This window comes from Monodon monoceros, unplaced genomic scaffold (genome assembly GCF_005190385.1).
Source record: "Monodon monoceros isolate NGI ecotype Baffin Bay Population unplaced genomic scaffold, NGI_Narwhal_1 Super_Scaffold_7, whole genome shotgun sequence".
Classification (NCBI taxonomy): domain Eukaryota; kingdom Metazoa; phylum Chordata; class Mammalia; order Artiodactyla; family Monodontidae; genus Monodon; species Monodon monoceros.
The window spans coordinates 66,202,873-66,227,004 of NW_021703784.1; the positions used below are offsets into that span (position 1 = coordinate 66,202,873).

Genomic DNA, 24,132 nt, shown 5'->3' on the forward strand with positions numbered 1-24,132 from the left:
CAGAGCCCTGGCTTCAGCTCAAGTTCTCTCATAGGATCTGGAGCCAGACAAGCTGGGCTCTCCTCCTGTGGCCCTGGGCAAGAGGCCCACCTTTCTACCAGTTTCCTCAACTGTAAAATGGGGATAATAGAAGAACCCGCCTTGTAGAGAGCTGTGGTAAGGAGCTAACGGGATAAGACAAATACGGTTCTTAGAATGATGCTGGCACATGGTAAGTGCTCAGTGAACAATGGCCACCCTTATTCTCATCATGACAGTGTGTCTGGGTCACTGGGAAGATGAGCAACACCACACGGAAAAACCTGTGTTTCCCCCCAATTGCCTGTGATTTGCCTGCACCTGTGTGGAAACGATGTCTGCCAGGGTGAGGGGCTTGTGTTCATGTGTTGAGGGGAAGAGAGAGTAAGAGAATCTTTCCTTATTAAGTTACTTAGATTTTTATTAGTGGAATGCCCAAACTATAATTTTGAAAGGCAAGTGAATGGCTGCTTGCATCCCCGGAGTACCCAGGCTCCCGGAGGCTGGGCAGACAGCGGGGATTTTCTTGTCCCCGCGTGAGCTCGTCTGGGGAGAGAGGGCCAGTCACAGCTTCCACAGGCTCCCAGGAAAACCATGTCACATACTCTTCCCAGATGACACCCCCGAAACCTGCATCTACTCCAACTGGTCCCCGTGGTCCGCCTGCAGCTCTTCCACCTGTGACAAAGGCAAGAGGATGCGGCAACGCATGCTGAAGGCGCAGCTGGACCTCAGTGTCCCCTGTCCCGACACCCAGGACTTCCAGCCCTGCACGGGCCCGGGCTGCAGCGATGGAGGTGACGAGACACCCAGGCTCGAGAAGGGAGGGTCCTGCCTGGCCGTGCCAGCCTCTCATAGCTGGTCAGGTAGCACCCCCCCCCCCCAGTGGGGCACTAGGACCCTGACTGTATTTGTCAGTGGGAACCACCAAGGGCAGACTCCCATGTCCAACAGTATCTTGAGGGCTGTGAACACAGACATGTCTTATGACATCAAAAGAATTGAGATTAACTGACCCCCCAGCCATGGAAGAAAATAGACACAAGTTACTGAAGAGCTAGCACACATCTTACTTATGACAAACAACAGATAGCAAGCTGCCTGCTTCTGGGCCTTAACTTCAACCTCTTTTTAAGAAGCAGGTGAACAGCTTGGCCAAGATTGAATCTAAATCATTGCCCTAATTCTGTGTCATTCATGGACCCCGTGCATGTCCTACCTCAGCCTGGGTCAGAGCCCTCAGTTCCTTGCGTCAGGACCTTTGGACTGACTGCAGCAATTCTGTAACTGGTCAAAGGTCAGGCTTGAACTATAAGCTTGAACCACCCATGTCATGATGGCTCAGGCTTCAACATGGCACTACTCTGATTGCTGTGCAAAGGCCAGCTGCCTACTTTCCAGGGTACACTTCCTCTCTCTGACTGAACAGATCTATACTCTGTGCTCTGATCTTAACTGTCTCAGAGGTGTAACAAGGCAATAGGAAGGGATGTATAGGCTGGGCTGGTTTATGGCAGGAAGAAAGTCATTTCCAAGCTGAGGATAACTGAAGAAAGCTCACCCACCACTGCAGGTCATTGACTCTCGGGCTCTTTCTGGGGCACAGTCTTAAATACCTCTCCTGGCTGCACTCCACAGTGGTTTATTGCTGTTTGTGCCCATGATAAGGCACTTCAGAAAGGAGTGAACCCTGCATGCACAGGCCATTCCTACGAACAGGCAGGCAGGAAGTTGTGACAGGACTGGCAACGCTGGAGGCTTTCTCTTTCTTGGGGTTGAGGGGAGGCAGATGGGTGGGCTGTCTGTGGCCTGCAGTGGGAAATGAGATCTTTAACCACCCCCTCTACAGGAGTGGAGTTCAGGTGGCTCCCAGGAAGTAATGACAATTCTGAAACATGTTGGGCTCTGCCTGGTGGTGTAGTTTTGGTGGTACACAGCATCAAGTTTACCAACTTAACTATTTTTAATTGTACAGTTCAGTGGTATTGTGTACACACACACACACACACACACGCAACCATCACCACCCTCTATCTCCAGAACTCCTTTCATCTCGCAAAACAAACTGTAGACCCATTAGCCACTAACTCTCCATTCCCCCAACCCCTGGCAACCACCGTTCTACTTTCTAAGAACTGACCATTCTAGGTATCTCATATAAGTGGAATCATACAGTATTTGTCTTTTTGTGACTGGCTTATTTCACTCAGCATAATGTCCGCAGGTTCATCCACATTGTAGGACGTGTCAGAATTTCCCTGTGTCTAATGTGGGTTCCAGCCATCTTTATTACTGCACCGCCAGCAAGCACTGTCTAGCAACACTGTCCATAGGTTCAATAACAACGTGTAGGCATCACCCATGTGCACGTGACAGCCTGCGGACATGTGCAGGAGGCTTCACACTCTGACTTCAGTCCTTCTTTCTAGCCTCATCTCCCAGTGCCACACACAATACACTCGGTACAGGTTATTGCAGGAGCTGTTCCCTTCACCTTAAATACAGATATTCTCTACCCAACAAAAGTGCACTCAGATGTGCCCTCTTCTGTGAAATCTCACCCAGAACTCCAAGGAGCATCCCCATTCCAATCCACTGGGCTTATGTCTGTTTTGCAGTTTATGTGCCCATCTCTCGTTCTGGAGTAGATCAAAATCCGTATCTTACACATCTCTTTAACCTCAGTACATACCACTAAGCAGTCGGTAAAGATTTACTGACATGAGTAAATGGATGGGTGGATGGACGACTTCATTTCCCTCTTCTTCTTTAGAACAGGCACACACACATACACACACACACTCCTATCCATCCAACCATCTTTCAAATGTGTCGTCATGAGACGAGGAGTCATCACGAGTGCTCCGTGCACCTGGAAAAAAGCACTTCCTTTAAAGAACAATTCCTAGTTTAAAGATGTGTGCCTTTTATGTCGACTTCCATCCTCAACTGCCTAACTGCCCCTGAATGCCAGCTGGCCTTCTTGACGCCCGCCTTTGGGGAGTTTGGCTGGTCGTGCGGATCCCGGCGTCGTGGCGCCCGGTCTGCAGTATCTGCTCCTGTGTTGCAGACGGCTCCACCTGCACCATGTCCGAGTGGATCACCTGGTCGCCCTGCAGCATCTCCTGCGGCACTGGCATGCGGTCCCGGGAGAGGTACGTGAAGCAGTTCCCGGAGGACGGCTCCGTGTGCACGCTGCCCACTGAGGAGACGGAGAAGTGCACGGTCAACGAGGAGTGCTGTGAGTGGGGTGCCGGGCGGGAGGGGCGGGCGCGGGGCTCCCGAGGCTGCCAAGGCGACGCTAAACACCGCCGGGCTTCCCAGCTCCCAGCAGCTGCCTGATGACCGAGTGGGGCGAGTGGGACGAGTGCAGCGCCACCTGCGGGATGGGCATGAAGAAGCGGCACCGCATGGTCAAGATGAGCCCGGCGGACGGCTCCATGTGCAAGGCTGAGACGTCTCAGGCAGAGAAGTGCATGATGCCCGAGTGCCGTGAGTGGGCGTGGGAGAGGGGACAGAGGACCGCAGCAGCCCTTACTATTACCACTGTCAAGGCTGGGCAGGTGCAAGAGGAAATATGGACCCCGCCCCCATCCTTGCAGGGCACTTCTAGGAGCGAGAGCTATAGGTGTGAGGACATCATCCAGACCCAGAGAGTGGCCTCCTTTGAGAGGCATTCTGAGCAATGCTGGGGTGGCAAACTGGTGGCCTCTGGATAGAATTCACCTGTAGCTGTGTTTTATAGGGCCCCACAGCATCTTTCTTTTGGAGGGGGGGGGGAATACATGTAGGCAGGTTGTGCATTCCTCAAGTCATCACAGACCCCCTCATTCTTGTTCTATGTGGGGACTTGCCTGTGGCCTCATGAAGCATTACAACCCCTCCTCTACGCACAGATGCACACAGGCCCACACATCACTACACAGATGTACACACACAGCCAAGTACTTACACATTCTAGCGATTTCAGCACCAAAGTGTCCAAAAACACATCATTGAGCCTATCTTTTAGTGCATGGTTCTTGGGGCATGTGGGATGTTTCTGTCTCTAGTAAGATCCTACTCAGACCCTCACGGGTGTTTCAAGTGGGACTTGTGTATTCCTATTACTGAGCCCCATCTGATGCCACATCATGAGCACCAGCTGGATCAGAGGAGATGCAGGAGAGTGACAACAGCAGCAGTTAGTGGCCTGTGGAGCCACTCCTGGTTCCGGGGGGGGCGGGTCACTTCGGTTATCTGAACCCATTGGTCAATTTCACTTTACTCAAGGGGCTTGAGTGGGGGACAAAGGGTACAGGGCACCAGATCAAAGAAAGCAAAGGGAGCCTGTTCTCAGTGGCAAACCTGGCTCTTGGTCTAGACACCATCCCCTGCTTGCTGTCCCCGTGGTCCGAGTGGAGCGACTGCAGCGTGACCTGTGGGAAGGGCATGCGGACCCGCCAGCGGATGCTCAAGTCTCTAGCAGAACTCGGGGACTGTAACGAGGCGCTGGAGCAAGTGGAAAAGTGCATGCTGCCCGAGTGCCGTAAGTCCTGGAGCTCCTGGAAGCCACCTCTCCCCTCCTCTCCTTCTGCTAACCAGCCCTGTGCTAGCTCGTACAGTTATGACTGTTTGCTGGGCCCTGCATCTCTGTGTTAGCAGTTATTTAAACTCTCAATCTTCTCAGTAGTAAAAGGGGATCCCACTAACCATCTACAAAACACCCAAATTGTAAATGGCTGTGAAGTCTAAACAGGAGGCTTAGATGGAAAACAGTACAGGCTCGATAAAATGTATTTCATAGTTCTCCACCCCCCCCCCAAGTTGGAGGCTTGTCTGGCCCATGGGGTTTTCTAAGCTTTTTAATTCTATTCCTCCTCCCTGTGACCAGTTTATTTACCCATGACCAAAGGGTAGACTTTAAACCAGTGACTCCTGTACCTTTGCAGCCTTGATAAGAAGACAGGCCAGCAAGTCAACAAGCTCAAAAGCTCCATGCCCACCCTCATCTCCTCTCAAATCTCACAGAGATTTGAGAGGAGATGAGGGTGAGTTTATTATCTGGGGACTAATTTCCAAGGAGAGAGCCCATTTTTTCTGGCTAGTCTTCCATGAGAGCTTCCCTTTCAGGTGGTGGAAAGTCAGACAGCCTTCTGTGCTTCCTCCCCTTACTCAGGCTGCGTGCCTGGGGACAGGTCCTAGCTCTGTCCCTTACTGGCTGCGTAAACTTCAGCACACTACTTAGCATCCCTGTCCCTCATCTGTAAAATAGTGAGAAAAACCTCCTAGGTTGCTCTGAGAATTAAACCACGTAAGTGGTACAAAGTGCCGAGCACTGGACTTGGGAAGTGCAGACCTCCACCAATGTTACATATTACAGTTCCTGAGCTGTTTTAGCCAAAGTCATGTGTGGAGATGACCCAGACCGTCAAACTAAACAAAGCCTTGGGCTTTTACTAAGCTCTACCCCGTGTTCAACACAGCTCACCAGAGCTGGGGCTCCAGAATGTTCTGAGACACTGTTACTGACTTAAACAAAACTCTGTATCCACAGGGTCCAGTGAATTGAAGGGAGAAGAAAAAGAACATTTATGGAACACTTACTGTGGGCCAGAAACTGGGCTGAGAGCATTACTTAATTCTTACAACCTAATGAGAAAAATAACATTATCCCCATGCTGCAGATGGGAAAGCTGCCTGAGCTCCCACAGGGAGAAAAGGCCTAAGACCATGAACAAAATGAGTTTTTCCTAGATCCATCCAGCTGGGCCCTCACTTTGCAAGGGAAGCAGAGTTTGGAAATCATTTGCCTCCCTAGGAAGCATCCTGAGAATCACTCTAATGGGTTAGCTTTCGTCCACATTTGTGAGATGCTGGCTTAATGAGAAGACTCTGCTGGATCTCTTACCATGATAAACCATGACACCACTTGCCACTGCCCCTCTTCTCTACTGAATTTCCTATTTCTGACTCCTGTGTTTTTTGCAGACTGCCACATATAAGACCCAGGATGATATCGAGAACAAGAGACACTGCCTGGGTCTTACTGCAGAAGTCACAATGTCCCTAGTATTAGTCCACAGGGGCAGCTCTGGGCAGCTCTGGAAAATGGCACCAGTGAACTGTGCCTTCCCTCAGAAAATCAGGGTCCTTGGCTGTGGGAAGCTAGTCTGTGCCACTTGAGGCTAATTTGACAATATTCTAGAAGCTTCGAGAGCAAGGCAAGAGGCTTTGAACGAATCTTCAAGGTCCCCCCAAAAGCCTCCTCAAATCATAAAGAGGGCGTAGCATGTGGGTTTTGATCTGGGCACCAATCCTGCATCTACTGCTTACCAACCGTGTGGGCTGGATAAAGTCAGTCTGCCTCTTGGAGCCTCAGTTTCTTCTTCTGTAAAATGGGGTAACAGCACCTGCTCTGCATTTCCCATAGGCTTGTGTTGAGATGTTCAAAGGAGAGTATAAGTGACCGTATCTTGTTTCAGACATGAGATATACTCACGCCCATCTGTGTCTTGCCAGCCATTGACTGTGAGCTCACCGAGTGGTCCCAATGGTCGGAATGTAACAAGTCATGTGGGAAAGGCCACATGATTCGAACCCGCATGATCCAAATGGAGCCTCAGTTTGGAGGTGCACCCTGCCCGGAGACTGTGCAGCGGAAAAAGTGCCGCATCCGGAAATGCCTCCGAAATCCATCCATCCAGAAGCTGCGCTGGAGGGAGGCCCGAGAGAGCCGGAGGAGTGAGCAGCTGAGGGAGGAGTCCGATGGGGACCAGTTTCCAGGTACTGCCAAGTGTGAGGCTGGCGTTCAGGGAGATGTCAAAGCAGAGTGGGTCTGGAAGAACTTGTAGGAGTTTGCCAGTAAAACAAGGGCATCCCATCCCAGGCAGCAGGAGTAGTCATTACAATGGCACTGAGATACCAAAGAGCAAGATATGTTCAAGTAGTAAGTGGAAGGCAGAAGGAACACAGAGTATGGCAGAGGTGGGGCAGGAAACCAAGCTGGAGAGGTAGGGTAGGGACCAGACCATGAAAGGCCTGCTGATGACTTGATTCTGTAGGTGAAGGTTTTAAGCAACAGCGTGACTTTAACAGGCCTGTGCTGAGTGGTTTGGAGGTGGCAAAAACAGAGGCACAGAGGCTGGTTCAGTTTTCTCTGTAGCCCAGGAGAGAGATTGTGTGTCCCCCTCCTCCCGCATAACTGAAGGAGTTCCAGGACTTTAAAAAAAAAAAAAAAAGATCCCACCTAGAGCTTCACTGCTGAATAAGCTGATCCAAGCCAAGAGTGAAATGGTAGTTGGGAAGATCCGCGGTCAGTCTTGGGTCCAGGCCAATTGATGGTCTTTGGATTCCCTGGAGTGGGTAAGGAAGGTGCCGCATATAAGTGAAGGTTAATGGGTTTCTATTTTTAAAGGTGCAGCTCAAATTACCCCTTTTTTTTTCCTTCTCTCTTCTCTTCCTTAAGACATTACAGCTCCATCTAGGACTAGAGAAGTGCAGATATGCGGAGCTACCTGAAGGTCACTATTTTTCCACTAGGGAGCTGTTCCCGTATCAAAATGTTGTCTAGGGCTTCCCTGGTGGCGCAGTGGTTGAGAGTCCTCCTGCCGATGCGGGGGACACGGGTTCGTGCCCCGGTCCGGGAAGATCCCACATGCCGCGGAGCGTCTGGGCCCGTGAGCCATGGCCGCTGAGCCTGCGCGTCCGGAGCCTGTGCTCCGCAACGGCAGAGGCCACAACAGTGAGAGGCCCGCGTACCGCAAAAAAAAATGTCGTCTATTGCACATGGCAGTCAGTTGGCCAGTCAACAAACATTATGCCCAACTATGTTCCAGGCAGGCACTATGACATAAAGCTCAGCGTAGTATTGACTGGATAATCATAAATGTAATTAATTGGATCTACAATGGAGTAATGTATAGAGTGCTATGGAAGCACTGTTTTTTCTTTTTTTAAAGATCTAACCTTGGGGTCAGGGAAGTTTTCTTTGAGAAAGTCATGTCTATTTACACAGGAAAAATAATCAATTGTACCTGAGTTAACTTAGTACTTGAGAGGCTAAGTACCTGGGGGAGCAAAGCATAAGAGAGAGTGGTTAACTGCTCCTTGAGTGGCTGCAGCATTAACAAGCCACCCCAAAACAAACAAGTCACTACTGTCAGGTGGTGGCTCAGCTGGGGCTGGAAGGTCTAGATTGGCCTCACCTGTGTTTCTGGAGCCTCTCTCCACTTGGTCTCTCCAACAGATAGCCAGGCTTGCTTGCACAGTGGTGGAAAGGTTCCCGACAACTTTTTTCAAGCCATGTTTGCTCATGTCCCATTGGCCAAAAGCAAGTCATAGAGCCAAGCCCAGATTCAAGAGGTGGAGAAGCAGACTCTGCCCCTCGATGGGGAAGAGCTGCAAAGTATTTATGGCCAATTTCTGCAGTCTGTCACGTATAAGCTAACAGTCCCTAATAAGGACTCTAGCCATTATTTAATTCAACAAATCGTTACATACAAGAGCCGAAAAGCCCAGACAACCAACTAAGTTTGACAGCTGTTTACTAGAGTTCAGCTTCCTTGTTCTTTCCTCGTGTCTGCTGGCCTAACCAGGTCTTCTCATGCTTTCAGGCTGCAAGATGCGCCCGTGGACAGCCTGGTCAGAATGCACCAAACTGTGTGGAGGCGGGATCCAGGAACGCTACATGACTGTAAAGAAAAGGTTCAAAAGCTCCCAGTTTACCAGCTGCAAAGACAAGAAGGAGATCAGAGCATGCCATGTCCACCCGTGTTAACAAGGGTACACGTTTCCCAGGGCTGCACTCTAGACCCCTCAGAGTCACCAATGGCTGGATTGTTTGTTTGCTTGTTTGTTTAAGGCAATTTAAATCGTGTACACTAGTTTTCATTTCTGCAGTGTGGTCTGCCCAGTAGTCTTGTGGATGCCAGGGACATCCTTCTGTACACTTCTTGGTGGGCACAGACTGAGGGGGTGCTCCCTCATCCTCAGCCAGCCCTCAGCCAGCACGAGTAGTGTCAGCCACCTGTACTGAATGGAAACGTGTCCCTCTGGAGCACCCACCTGGGTGGCAGGAAAAAGACCCCGGCCTCCTGCACACGGAGAGGCAACTGTCTGCAGATGACTCTGTGCCTGGTGCCGGGGCGCAGCATGGGGGAGACAGTCCCCGTCAGGTGGAGTGCAGATTCCCCTCATTCTCGTCTGGCCTGCTCCCTCTTGCAGGAAACTATTGTTTGCTCGTCTCTTCTCATTTAGTGGAACTTTAGGGCCCGTTGTTGAGTCTCCTCAGTCATCAACAGTTCTTGGGGAAAACAGCTGGCAGACATGAAGAGAAGCACTGATGGTGGGTGGCTTTTCTTCTTTCACCGAGAAATGCGTATGTATCTCAACCCCTAATATTGGTTCTTGATGCCCCAGAGGAAAGAAATGATGGCTACTTTATTTGAACATAAGGTAACCAGTTCTTACACCTGAGGTAAAAGGTACTAAGTCTAGAAATCATTTTTCCCTTCTTTTTGGGGTTTTTTTGGACACAATTCTCTTAGGAAGCCAGCCTTACGAACCTTCTGATGTTAGATCCTGACTAGAACCAAGGCCAAGGCAGCAAAACTGGCCTCTATAGCAGTCTCAAACCTGAGTTTTTAAGATCTTCCGACACAGACTTTTAAGTTCTCAAACCAGTTTCTAACAAGAAAACATTTTTTCAGTTATGCAAACATTTTGTTAAATCTGTCTGCAGCCCACCAAGCCAGTCCTTCAACAGAAATACTATCTCTGTACTTGAGAGGGTTTCTTAGAAAAAGTGTTTCAGAGGCCAAGAAAGACGACAAAATCTAGGGAGAAAGGAATGTTGCAGAATCAAGCTTGGCCGTAAAATCTGGTGGGAAGTCAAACCTATGTCAGCCCTCCACACCAGGGGTCTGGTCCTCTGACACAACCATAGAGAAGGATCATGGTTCTCCATCCCCTTCCGAGCACTCATAAGCACACCAAATTCAGGGAGACTGACTATCAAGGATTAGTGTAAAAGGTCATTTTACCGAGTTGCGTCCATCAGCAGTTGTTACTCATTGTTAAAACTACCGTTTCATTTCTGTTGCAGGCCTTCTTTATCGTGCTTAATCCAAATATGTACCATGGATGAGATGCATACATTGCTTTGAATACACTCTGCATTAAACACATCAGGATATTCCAAACACAACATATATATATATGCTATAGCCTTGAATCTGTACTATTTTCTTTAACACAAGAGAGACTGTTCAATAAAAAACTCATTGGGTCTGTCTTTTGTGTTTTAGTTTTAAACTAATTCAGTGTTCAGAAGGTTGGGTCTTTTTAACAATTGTTTCCATTTCAATCAGAGTCAGCAAAGGATATGCCTTTTGCACCCTCATTCTGGAGGGACCACTATTACCAATTCCTGAGCTCTCTGGAGGTTTGAGTTGTTTCCAACGTTATTTTTTAAATCCTTAAGTGAACTGCTTTCTCCTCCCACAAAGCAGCACAAAATTTAAACAAATAAGAAGTTTAATTTCTACTTGGACAAAAAAAAGTCCTGATACAGAATCTGCTCGCTCTTGCAACACTACTCTTAGCTACCCACACGCATCCTTCCTCTCAACCCATGAAAATCATCAAAGTTCCATATAATGTATATTCCTAAGTAACTCTAAGGACAAGCCACCCTAGTATCGCATGTTCCTATTTGGTCCCATTTTTAATCCAAATTTTGGAGACTTAAAACCAGGCACCTGGTTAATGGCTGAGAATGGATAACATGTTTCTTGTTACATAAGTGTTAACTCTTTTTTTGTTTGCAAGGGGGAATTTTTAAGAAACATCAAATCTTTCTTACCAGAGTCTTGTGTTAGGTGGTTTATAATTTCTCCGGCTAACCAATCATTTTGGAAATAAAGACTTTTTACTACAAAAATGAAATTTGTTTGGACTTGAGATACCTGAGATAGTAAACAGATCATAAGACACCCAGTTAAAAATTGCCATATAAAGAACAACTGTAATTGTTGTATTTTTGTTATCAATGCCAAACCACTTGGACGCCAATTTACATCCACATTTTAAGATGAAAATAAGTTCAGCGATATATTCCCCAACCAGACATGGGGTCACTCACCTGTCACCTTGCCAATGCATTATTTGAAGGAAATCTGTTGTAGCAAATAAGAATAAAGCCTGGGCTTCTTCAGACCCAGAATTGAAAAAATTTAAACAATTTTGTGCTTTTTTTAATTTGAACTTTGTGTATTAAACGTGTTTTAGGCATAGTCAAGGTGTGTGTACTTCGTCCATGAAGTAAGGATACATTACACATTCTCACATGACAACAATTCTCCAGAAACTTAGTCCAGGTCAAGTCCATGGCTAAAACGGCAAGACAAAAATTCACAATGTCAAATTATTTCTGTGACCTAACAGCCCATGTTTCAGTTTAAAGGAGTTAAATATTAAACTGTACTAGGACTGTGCAGTCCTTCCCCCCCCCCCCGAGTTAAATATTTATATCCTAAAGAAATGGACAGTATTGTCCAAATAAGACTAAATATAAATGTTTAATCTCTAATTACAACACAGAGTCACGGAAGACAAGACATTGCACTCTTTGGTGCTATTAATTTTCATAACAGACAATTCATTTTGTTTTCATATTGCCCAAAGCAGGGAGAATGAACGAAAATAGTCCCTTCTGAAAAAGAGTGAGATACTGTAACAAACTATAAATAGCAGCTGAATGCTAGTGAGCATGAAGACAATTTTTCAATTTAAACCTTTTGAAATCTGTGAGCAAAAGATCTGTACTAAAATGTCAAATTTAAATGATGGCATCCCTGCTTTAGAAACACTGTCAGTACGCTCTGTCGGGCAGAGGAAGGAGTTGTACAACGGTTAAGCACGGGTAGCCTGGCTTCAAACCACTGCTGTTATTTTACCTTTTCTGGCCTCAGGCTTGGTCACAAGCTTTCTCACACTGAAGGGTTTCTCTCCCCCACCTCCACAATTAGCCAGTTCCCATCCTGAGAGTGAGTTCTGATGGTAACCTGGCAGTAGTTTCACTGAATGTGTTTTACCCCGCCAGTCCCCTGCTTCCTCATAAACCAAGAAATGCCCACTTTGTGCTGAAGCTGGCTTGAGCTGCATTTCTATCACTTATGACTCTAAGTTTCCTGACCAATAAAATACACATGCAATACTTCTACCCAGCCATCATCAGAGCAAAACGCGATTCCAGACTTTTCACTCAACGTAATGTCGTAACGGGAGACAGCATTCATTATCTATCGTTATCACTTTCTCATATTGCTCTGAATTCTTCATAAAACTCAGAATGTGTGCTTTAACTACTTCCTGGCTTTAGAACTGATTGGTAAAAGTTCTCGTATTTTAACAGTACTCCTATTTAAGGTAGTAATCCTCATAGTTGTAACTGTTATCTGTTTAAACAGTTTTCCTTTACTTCAAGTAATTTTAAGTATTAGAAGGGAAAGGGGCCAACATCTTATTCAAGGCTACTGACTTGTTTACTCCACTTGGAGTTTATAAAAGTAGAGTCTCTACTTTTTGCTAGTGTTAGCATGCGACTCCTACTGGGTGATCTTAACCTGGAACTCACTAGCCCATCTAAGAACTCAGATGGGCCACTCAAGAAAAATACCTGGATCTCCTGCTCCCTCACCTACTACATTAGTGCTACTGAAAGAGAGACCACAGCCTGGGAGCATCCACAAACTGTTCGTTACCATCCTACAATGAGAGGCAGAAATTAAAAGCATTCAGAAACTTTTATAGTAATTTGATATTGCCACAATATCTGAGAGTATGATTATTTTTCTAACAGTTCATGTTTTGTATTACATTAGGAAATTGTATCATTCCACGATGGTGAAGGTTAAACATTTTTAAACGGGCCCTTTACCTCAGTCTGAGCGGCACTGCACGACGCCATTCTCACTCACCAGTCAGAAAGCCTGCGAACCACAAGCTTCTGAACCTCTCAAATGCTTCTGTACCTAAACAGTAATAGCTGCTTCCAGGCTTGCACGCCCACATATCTATGACCGAGTGCCCTGCACTGGCTCTTCTTCTTATGCCTCTAACATCCTACCCTATCAAGCAATTCAACTGCCCCATCACCCTCTGACTTTGCCACAGAATTTCTACGAGTAGTAACCCAAACTTACTTCCCCCGCTTCCTTTTCCTCCAATCACACCACAACCCACCATAATCTGGTCCCCCAAGCAGACTGACCAAAACAAATCTCTCAAACTCATCAGCAACCTCTAACCCTGCACTGCGGCCCCTTACCCCCCAGTCCTTGCGCAGCACTCAAAGCTCTTTACCACCCCTCAGCTTCCTTGACAATAGTCTCCTGGGTCTTCTCAATTATGGGCTGCTTCTCTTGGCTTTTTCCTGCCTTTTCATCTTTTAATTTCCTAAGTGTTCATTCTCCCCAAAAGTGTTACCCTGGACCTTCTCTCAAACACACCTCCTATCTCAGTCCACTCCCACCTCCTCAATCATTAGCTCAAAATAGATCAATTCCAAATCTGCACTTTTAGCCCCTGCCTCCTCTTTCATGCTCCAGTCCCCATTCCCCAGTGCCTTCTGGACTAACGCTGTATGTAACTGCCACAATCACCATATATTTTATTTCTATCACCAGAAGGTTGCCTGTGCTCCTTATCCATTCATCAAATGGTTTTCTGCACACGCCAGGCAAAGTGGGTAAAGCAGTAAACCCAAAAGACACAGTTCTGCCCTCACAGAGCTTATGATATTAAGGTACAGGTCAGACAAGACAGACAAAATAATCACAGGTGGGCAAGTGTCATGAAGTAAATACAGGGCAGTGTGGAATTAGAATGGGGTGGTCAAAGAGGGCTCTCTGAGGTGGCACCTAAGCCAGGAGCAGAAGGGTGAAACAGCTAATGGCAACAGTCAAGGGAAGCAAGTGACTTGGAAAATACTCCGCCAGTGCCAGGGTGTGAGAGAGCAAGTCAGCTTGAATGTGAGAGGCAGGAAGATGACACATCCTGCAGAATGTTTCCTTGTACACTATGGGGAGGGATTCAGATGTTAGTCCAAGTGCATTGAGACGATGACAGATTTTAAGCAGCAGTGTAACATTTAATTTATGGTCTAAAAAAGATCCCTTTGGCTACTGAAGGAACGGCTTTGTGGGGGCAAAGTGGAAATAAAGACTACTTCACAGACTACTGCAATAACGTGGGTGTGAGACAGAGGGGCTTAGACAAAAGTAGCAGAACAAATGGAAAGCGAACAGATTCCATGATTCCAATAACCTCTCATCTAACCACCCCTCCTTAACTCCATACCTCTCCATCATGCATACTACACTAGACTGAATTCGGGCACTGCCTGTTCAGAAACCTTGGCAGTTTCCCATTATATACAGAACGGCCATCGTATTTAAAGCCCTCCACAACCCAAGCCCAGTCTACTCTGTAATTTTTTCCCCACTGCATTAAAATCCTTTTAGATTAAGGTTCCAATCCCAGAATACACCCTGCATGCTGCCAGCTCTGTGCTTCTGCCCAGGCTTTTCCCCAGCCATTCCACACCTCACTCTTCTCCTCTCTTCCCACCTCAAAGCCTACCAATCTGTCAAGCTCCAGCGAAAACATCACTTCTAATTAAGAAGCAAAGCTCCCTCAGATCTTCTAGGAGGAATATAAAGTATCACTTCTGCTGGACCTGAGAACTTTCTGCACACTCCTCACAGTCTGCCTTAACTCTACCCTCTCGGCATTTGTTTTTGTCACTCTGCATCTTCCTCCACTAGACACTGAGTAATTTGTAGGAAGGAAATCTATCCATTCCCCAGAACACCCAATAAAGCCTTACACAAAGAAATCTGTTCAAATTAAAATGCTTTTAGAAGCCACAACAAGACGGCAGGAGGGGCACTTTCATGACATAATCAAATCCCATGCCTGCCGGATGGGCGACCCACAAACTGGAAAATAATCATATCACAGAGATTCTCCCACAAGAGAGTCCTGAGCCCCACATCAGGCTCCCCAGCCTAAGGGTCTGGCATCAGGAGGAATTCCCAAGGCATTTATTAGCTTTGAAGCCCAGCAGGACTTGAGTGCAGGAGGCCCACAGGACTGGGGGAAAGACAGACTCCACTCTTGGAGGGCACACACAAGGTTTCACGTACACTGGGACCCAGCACAAAGCAGTAACTCCATAGAAGCCGAGGCTGGACCTACTTACGAGTCTTGGAGGGTATCCTGGGGAGGCAGGGATCCACTGTGGCTCACTGCGGGGGGGGCAAGGACACCAGTGGCAGAAGCCCCAGAGAATACTGATAGGTGTGAGCTCTCCTGAAGGTTGCCATTTTGGCATCAAGACCTGGCCCTACTCAGGTTCCAGTGCTGGAAGATCTCAGGCCAAACAACCCATAGGATAGGAACACAGCCCCACCCATCAGCAGACAGGGTGCCTAAAGCCACACTGAGCTCACAGCTACCTATAAACACATCCCTTAACACAGCTCTGCCCACAGGCAGCAGTCCCTCCCACCAGGAAGCCTGCACAAGCCCCTAGACCAACCTCACCCACCAAAGGGCAGACACCAGAAGCAAGAGGAACTATGATCCTCCAGCCAGCAGAAAGGAGACCACAAAGAAACTCAGACAAAATGAGACGACAGAGAAATATATTCCAGACGAAGGAACAAGATAAAAACTCACAAGAACAACTAAATGAGGTGGAGACAGGCAACCTACCTGAAAAATAATTTACACTAATGATAGTAAAGATGATCCAAGATCTTGGAAAAAGAATGGAGGCACAGGCTGAGAAATTACAAGCAGTGTTTATCAAAGAACTAGAAGATTTAAAGAACAAACAGATGAACAATACAATAACTGGAATCAAAAATACACTAGAAGGAGTCAATAGCAGAGTAACTGAGGCAGAAAATAAGTGAGCTGAAAGACAAAATGGTGTAAATCATTTCCACAGAAAAGAATAAGGAAAAAAGAATGAAAAGAAATGAGGACAGTCTCAGAGACCTTTAGGACAACATTAAACACACCAACATTCGCATTATAGGGGTCCCAGAAAAGAGAGAGAGAGGGGGCCTGAGAAAATATTTGAAGAGATTAGAGTCGAAAACTTCCCTAACATAAGAAAGGAATCACTCACTCAAGTCCAGGAAGTGCAGAGAGTTCCACACAAGATAAACCCAAGGAGGAACATGCCAAGACACATATTAATCAAATTGACAAAAATTAAAGACAAAGAAAAAAGTATTAAAAGCAACAAGGGAAAAGCAACAAATAACATACAAGGGAACCCCCATAAGGTTATCAGCTGATTTTTCAGCAGAAACTCTACAAGCCAGAAGGGAGTGAACGATTAAAGTGATGAAAGGGAAGAAACTACAACCAACAATCCTCTATCCAGCAAGACTCTGATTCAGATTCGATGGAGAATCAAAAGTTTTACAGACAAGCAAAAGCTAAGAGCATTCAGCACCACCAAACCAGCATTACAACAACTACTAAAGGAACTTCTCTAGGCGGAAAATAAAAAGCCAAAACTAGAGTGAAGAATATTATGAATGAGAAAGCTCACTGGTAAAGGCAAATATAAAGTAAAGGTAGGAAATCATCCACACACAAATATAGTTTCAAATCCAGCAATCGTGAGGAGAGTACCAATGCAGGATATTGGAAATGCGTTTGAAATGAAGAGATCAGCAACTTGAAACAGTCTTGTTTATATATAGACTGCTATATCAAAACCTCAAGGGAACCACAAACCAAAAATCTATGTTAAATACACACACAAAAAAGAAAAAGCAATCTAAACACATCACTGAAGATAGACACCAAATCACAAAAAAAGAGGAAGGGAAGAAAAAGACTTCCAAAACAAATCCAAAACAATTAACAAAACGGCAATAAGAACCTTCATATCAATAATTATCTTTAATGTAAATGGATTAAATGCTCCAACCAAAAGACACAGACTGGCTGAATGGATACAAAAACAAACCCATATATATGCTGTCTATAAGAGACCCACTTCGGATCTAGGGACACATATAGACTGAAAGTGAGGGGATGGAAAAAAGGTGTCTATGCAAATGTAAATCAAAAGAAAGCTGGAGTGGCAATACTCATTATCAGACAAAACAGACTTTAAAATAAAGAATGCTGTAACAGACAAAAAAGAACAGTACATAAAGATCCTGGGATCAAGCCAAGAACAAGATATGACAATTGTAAATACATATGCACCCAACATAGGAGCACCTCAATATATAAGGCAAATGCTAACAGCCATAAAAGGAGAAATCAACAGTAACACAATAATAGTGGGTGACTTTAACACCCCATTTTCATCAATGGACAGATCATCCAGACAGAAAATCAGTAAGGAAACACAGGCCTTAAAAGATACATTAGACTGAATGGACTTAATTTATATTTATAGAACATTCCATCCAAAAACAGCAGAATCCACTTTCTTCTCAGGAGCACATGGAACGTTCTCCAAGTCAGATTACATCGTGGGCCACAAATCAAGCCTCAATAAATTTAAGAAAATTGAAATCATATCAAGCATCTTTTCTGACCACAATGCTATGAGATCAGAAGTCAACTACAGGAAAAAAGCTGTAAGAAACACAAACACATGGAGGCTACACAATATGTTACTAAACAGTCAGTGGATCACTGAAGAAATCAAAGAAGATATCACAAAATACCTAGAGAAAAATCACAGCGAAAACACAACGATCCAAAACCTATGGGACACAGGAAAAGCAGTTCTAAGAGGGAAGTTTATAGCAATACAATCTTACCTCAGGAAACAAGAGAAACTTCAAATAAACAACCTAACCTTATACCTAAAGTAACTAGAGAAAGAGGAACAAGCAAAACCCAAAGTTTTGAAAGGAAAGAAATCATAAAGATCAGAGCAGAAACAAATGAAATAAAGATGAAGAGAACAATAGCAAAGATCAATGAAACTAAAAGCTGGTTCTTTGAGAAGATAAACAAAATAGATAAACCTTCAGCCAGACTCATCAAGAAAAAAGGGGAGAGGACTCAAATCAATAAAGTTAGAAATGAAAAAGGAGAAGTTACAACTGACACCACAGAAACACAAAACATCATAAGAGACTACTGCAAACAACTCTATGCCAATAAAATGGACAAGTTAGAAGAAATGGACAATTTCTTAGAAAGGAACAATCTCCCAAGACTGAACCAGGAAGAATATATGAACAGACCAATCATAATACTGAAACTGAAACCGTGATTAAAAAACTCCCAAGAGGGACTTCCCTGGTGGCTCAGTGGTTAAGAATCTGCCTGCCAATGCAGGGGACACAGGTTTGAGCCCTGGTCCGGGAAGATCTCACATGCTGCAGAACAGCTGAGCCTGCACTCTAGAGCCCACAAGCTGCAACTACTGAGCCCACATGCTGCAACTACTGAAGCCCACGTGCCTAGAGCCCATGCTCCACAACAACGGAAGCCACCACAATGAGAAGCCCACACACCACAATGCAGAGTAGTCCCCGCTCGCCGCAACTAGAGAAAGCCCGCGCACAGCAATGAAAACCCAACACAGCCAAAAAATAATTAATTAAAAATAAAAACTCCCAACAAACAAAAGTCCAGGACCAGCTGGCTTCACAGGTGAATTCTACCAAACATTTAGAGAAGGGTTAACACCTATCCTTCTGAAACTCTTTCAAAAACTGCAGAGGAAGGACCACTTCTGAACTCATTCTATGAGGCCACCATTACCCTGATACCACAACAAAAGATACCACAAAAAAAGAAAAGTACAGGCCAATATCACTGATGAACACAGACATAAAAATACTGACCAAAATATTAGCAAACCAAATCCAACAATACATTAAAAGGATCATACACTAAGATCAAGTGGGATTTATCCCAGGGATGCAAGGATTCTTCCATATCCGCAAATCAATCAGTGTGATACACCACATTAACAAACTGAAGAATAAAAACCATATGGTCATCTCAATAGATGCAGGAAAAGCTTTTGACAAAATTCAACACCCATTTATGAAAAAACTCTCCAGAAAGTGGGCACAGAGGGAACCTACCTTAACATAATAAAGACCATATATGACAAACCCAAAGCTAACACCATTCTCAATGATGAAAAGCTGAAAGCATTCCCTCTAAGATCAGGAACAAGGCAAGGATGTCCATTGTCACCACTTCTATTCAACACAGTTTTGGAAGTCCTAGCCATGGCAATCAGAGAAGAAATAAAAAGAATCCAAATTGGAGAACAAGTAAAGCAGTCACTGTTTGCAGATGACATGATACTACCCATAGAAAATCTAAAGATGCTACCAGAAAACTACTAGAGCTCATCGATTTCAGTAAAGTTTCAGGATACAAAATTAATACACAGAAATCTGTTGCATCTTCCTATACACTAACAACGAAAGATAAGAAGGACAAATTAAGGAAACAATCCCATCTACCACTGCATCAAAAAGAATAAAATACCTAGGAATAAACCTACCTAAGGAGACAAAAGACCTGCACTCTGAAAACTATAAAACGCTGGTGAAAGAAATCGAAGATGACACAAACATATGGAAAGATACACCATGTTCTTGGACTGGTAGAATCAATATTGTCAAAATTACTATACTACCCAAGGCGATCTACAGATTCAATGCAATCCCTATCAAATTACAATGGTTATTTTCCACAGAACTAGAATGAAGAAATTTTAAAATTTATATGGAGACACAAAAAACTCCAAATAGCTCAAACAATCTTGAGAAAGAAAAACGGAGCTGGAGGAATCAGGCTCCCTGACTTCAGACTATACTACAAATCTACAGTCATCAGAATAGTATGGCAGTGGCACAAAAACAGAAATATATTAGATCAATGAACAGGATAGAAAGCCCAGGAATAAATCCACACATGTATGGTCAATTAGTCTACAACAAAGGAGACAAGAATATACAATGGAGAAAAGACAGTCTCTTCAATAAGTGGTGCTGGGAAAACTGGACAGCTACATGTAAAAGAATGAAATTAGAACACTCCCTGACAACAAACACAAAAATAAACTCAAAATGGATCAAAGACCTAAATGTAAGGTCAGACACTATGAAAATATAAAACTCTTAGAGGAAAACATATGCAGAACACTCTTTGACATAAATCGCAGCAACATCTTTTTTGACCCACCTCCTAGAGTAATGGAAATAAAAACAAAAATAAACAAATGGGACCTAATTAGACTTAAAAGCAAAGGAAACCATAAACAAAATGAAAAGACAACCCACAGAATGAGTTGAAAATATCTGCAAATGAAGCAACCAACAAGGGATTAATCTCCAAAATATACAGACAGCTCATCCTGCTCCAAGTCAAAAAATACACAAACAACCCAATCAAGAAATGGGCAGAAGATCTAAGTAGACATTTCTCCAAAGAAGACATACAGATGGCCAAAAGCACATGAAAAGATGCTCAACATCACTAATTATTAGAGAAATGCAAATCAACACTACAATGAGGTTATCACCTCACACCGATCAGAATGGCCATCATCAAAAAGTCTACAAACAATAAATGCTGGAGAGGATGTGGAGAAAAGGGAACCCTCCTATACTGTTGGTGGGAATGTAAATTGGTACAACCACTATGGAGGTTCCTTAAAAAACTAAAAACAGAACTACCACATGATCCAGCAATCCCACTCCTGGGCATATACGCAGAGAAAACCATAATCCGAAAAGATACATGCACCCCAATGTTCACTGCAGCACTATTTTACAAGCCAAGACATGGAAGCAACCTATATGTCCATTGACAGAGTAATGGGTAAAGAAGATGTGGTACATATATACAATGGAATTCTTATTCAGCCATAAAAAAGAATGAAATCATGCCGTTTGTAGCAACATGGATAGACCTAGAGATTATCATGCTAAGAGAAGTAATTCAGACAGAGAAAGACAAATATCATATGATATCACTCATATGTGGAATCTCATTTTTTAAAAATGATACAAATGAACTTATTTATAAAACAGAAACAGACTTACAGGTATCAAGAATAAACTTATGACTACCAAAGGGGAAACTTGGTGGGGAGATACAAATCAGGAGCTCGGGATGAACATATACACACTACTATATGTAAGATGGATAACCAACAAGGACCTACTGTATAGCACAGGAAACTTACTACTCAGTATTCTGTGATAACCTATATGAGAAAAGAATCTAAAAAAGAATAAATGTATGTGTAACTGAATCACTTTGCTGTACATTTGAAACTAACAGAACATTGTAAATCAACTATACTCCAATAAAATTAAAATTAAAAAAAATTAAAATGCCTTTTTTCTAAAAAGTACTTTGAAACTTTATAAGCAGTCACTGGTTAAGTACCTTTAAGTGTTTGAATGATATTGAAAAGTGATCACTTTATCATCATCTCCCATTTACCTGCCAGTTACCTGTTCAATGGCATCACTATGTATAGGAATGGGAAAGAAAGAAATTAAACCAAGTGGTGACGAACAGTTAGAGGAGGAACAAGTTAGACCTTAAGTATATACAACTTTGTTACACTGAATTTTTTTGTGTTTTTTTTTGCGGTACGCGGGCCTCTCACTGTCGCGACCTCTCCCGTTGGCGGAGCACAGGCTCCGGACGCGCAGGCTCAGCGGCCATGGCTCACGGGCCCAGCCGCTCCGCGGCATGTGGGATCTTCCTGGACCGGGGCGCGAACCCGTGTCCCCTGCATCGGCAGGCGGACTCTCAACCACTGCGCCACCAGGGAAGCCCTGTTACACTGAATTTTAATAGTCAAAGGATAAAGTATATATATATATAACAAAACTCTGAAGTCCCAAATTTAGAGAATCATCAGTGTAAGAGGTGTGTCAATAGGGCATAATGTTCAACTCTGAAACATTGTAAAGCCCTAACCAAACAATATAGGGAGAAAATTCCTAGGACAGAAATTCATGACTGTTAATTCAGGAAATCCTGCTTGAAAGAATTTCCACATTCATAAGACATTCTGAAGTTGGGAGTGTAATTTCAAATGCTAAATGTGCTGAAGAGCAGGATTGGCAAACCATGGCCCACAGATCATATCCAGTCTGCCATCTGTTTTTGTACAGAATTATCTTTACAATTTTAAAATGAATTTTTGAAAAGAATTCAAAAGATTAATATTTCATGACACACGAAAATGACATGGCGACTTCCCTGGTGGTCCAGTGGCTAAGACTCCGTGCTCCTAACGCTGGGGGCCCAGGTTCAAACCTTGGTCAGGGAGCTAGATCCTGCAGGCCGCGACTAAAAGATCGCGTGTGCAATCGTGTGGGCCCGTGGGCCCCAACTGAAAGATCCTACGTGCCGCAAGGAAGATCCTGCGTGCCGCAACTAAGACCTGGTGCGGTCAAATAAATAATTTAAAAAGAAAAAGGAAGAAGAAAGAAAATTATATGAAATACAAACTTCAGTGTCCACAAATAAGGTTTCATTGGAACACAGCCACATTCTTTCATTTATACATTGTTTATGGCTGCCTTGGCACTACAATGGTAGTGCTAAGGGGCTGGCACAACAACCACATGGCCTGCAAAGCCCAAGGTGCTATTTACGAACCGGCCCTTTAGAGAAAAAGTTTGCCAGCCTCCAAGCTAGAGAGGAAAACACAATGGCCACACAGACAAGGACTATTTGTGTCACGAGACTGGCCATTCTCTGTGAGAAAAGATTTCAAGTCATGGATTGATGGCTACAAGGTACCTCTGATTATATGATGGAAATCAAATGCGAACGACCTCAGCTTCCAGTCGTGGAGTAGCATGAACCACATTTTACCCTCCTACCTTAGACAATCTGAAAACTAGAGTAAATACGTGAAACAACTGTTTTCAAACATTATACACCAGGCAGCACAGGACCAGAATCCCTGATGGAAGAAAAACAAATAAACTAAACCTTAAGACTGTCCTGGCTCTCTGCCTAGAGACACATTCCAGATTGCAGAGGGGATAGGGGATTCCAAGCAGGTCACAAATGTTTCCCTGAGCTAAAAAGACAGACACTGGAGATCAGGGAGTTTGAAGCAGCTGAAAGCTGCAGGACAAAGTTCTGGAGGGGAGAGAGCCAAACAGAGAAAGAGCTCCAAAAATATGCAGAGGGTCAACGAGGCTTTGCTAAATATTAACATATGCATGTATAGGGTGAAACTCCAGGAGGCTAGGGAAAGAATGACACAGGAGCTGCGAATAGAATGGTTCCCCAGAGCTCATATGGGTCTGGGAATTGTCTGAGTTCCCATGAGCCAAACTGGAGTCCTCAGTGATTACACAGGGCATTCAGTAGAGACCCCAAAAAGGCCACACCTTAGCAGTGGAGCTAAACTATCCTGGGAAAAAAGCTAGTTGAGTCTGCATGAAGCTTAAAAAACAAGCCTTGAAAGGTTCAAACAACTACAAATAAATTAACTTACTACCAGAACAAAGCCCAAGAATCTTTAGATGAAGGCAACAAAATCTAGGCACCCAACAACATAAAATACACAATGTCTAGCATCTAATATCAATAAAAACTTACTAGACATGTGAAGGAGCAGGAAAATGAGACCATAACTAGAGAAAAATCAGTCAATAGAAATAGATCCAAAACTTATAGACATCAGCAGACAAGGATGTTAAACAGCTATTGTAACCATGTTCAAATATTCAAAGCAGCCTTTCTCAACCAGGGTTCTGCGAGAGAATTAAGCAGTACAAAAAGTTATTTGAGGGATTATTTTCTCAATTCTCCCAAGGATGGTACACAGCTAGAACCATTCCAGATGCACAGAAGTTAATTCACTACATACAACAGATAAGGCATTAGACCCAATTCTCTGGGAACTCAATTGAGAGGGGCTGGGTAAGAGAAATACATGAACATAATGAGGAAAGAAACAGAAGATATATTTTTTAAAAAACAGGACTTCTACAGGAGGAAAAAACGTCAGGTCTGAAATGAAAAATTCATTGGATGGGATTACAGCAGACTGAATAACTGCAGAAGAAA

The 24,132-nt window shown here is 44.3% G+C and overlaps 1 protein-coding gene across 1 annotated transcript in view; it reads left to right on the plus strand.

The window, feature by feature from the left end:
• SPON1 (spondin 1) overlaps positions 1-16,040 on the plus strand; it is a 275,827-nt gene extending 259,787 nt beyond the window's left edge. Inside the window, exons 11-16 of the mRNA XM_029208778.1 lie at positions 633-815; positions 3,089-3,259; positions 3,343-3,510; positions 4,382-4,546; positions 6,520-6,783; positions 8,613-16,040. Of these exons, the coding sequence (XP_029064611.1) occupies positions 633-815; positions 3,089-3,259; positions 3,343-3,510; positions 4,382-4,546; positions 6,520-6,783; positions 8,613-8,776 (1,115 nt within the window). The 3' untranslated portion in view covers positions 8,777-16,040. The remainder of the gene's footprint in view (positions 1-632; positions 816-3,088; positions 3,260-3,342; positions 3,511-4,381; positions 4,547-6,519; positions 6,784-8,612) is intronic.
• Positions 16,041-24,132: the final 8,092 nt, after the last annotated feature.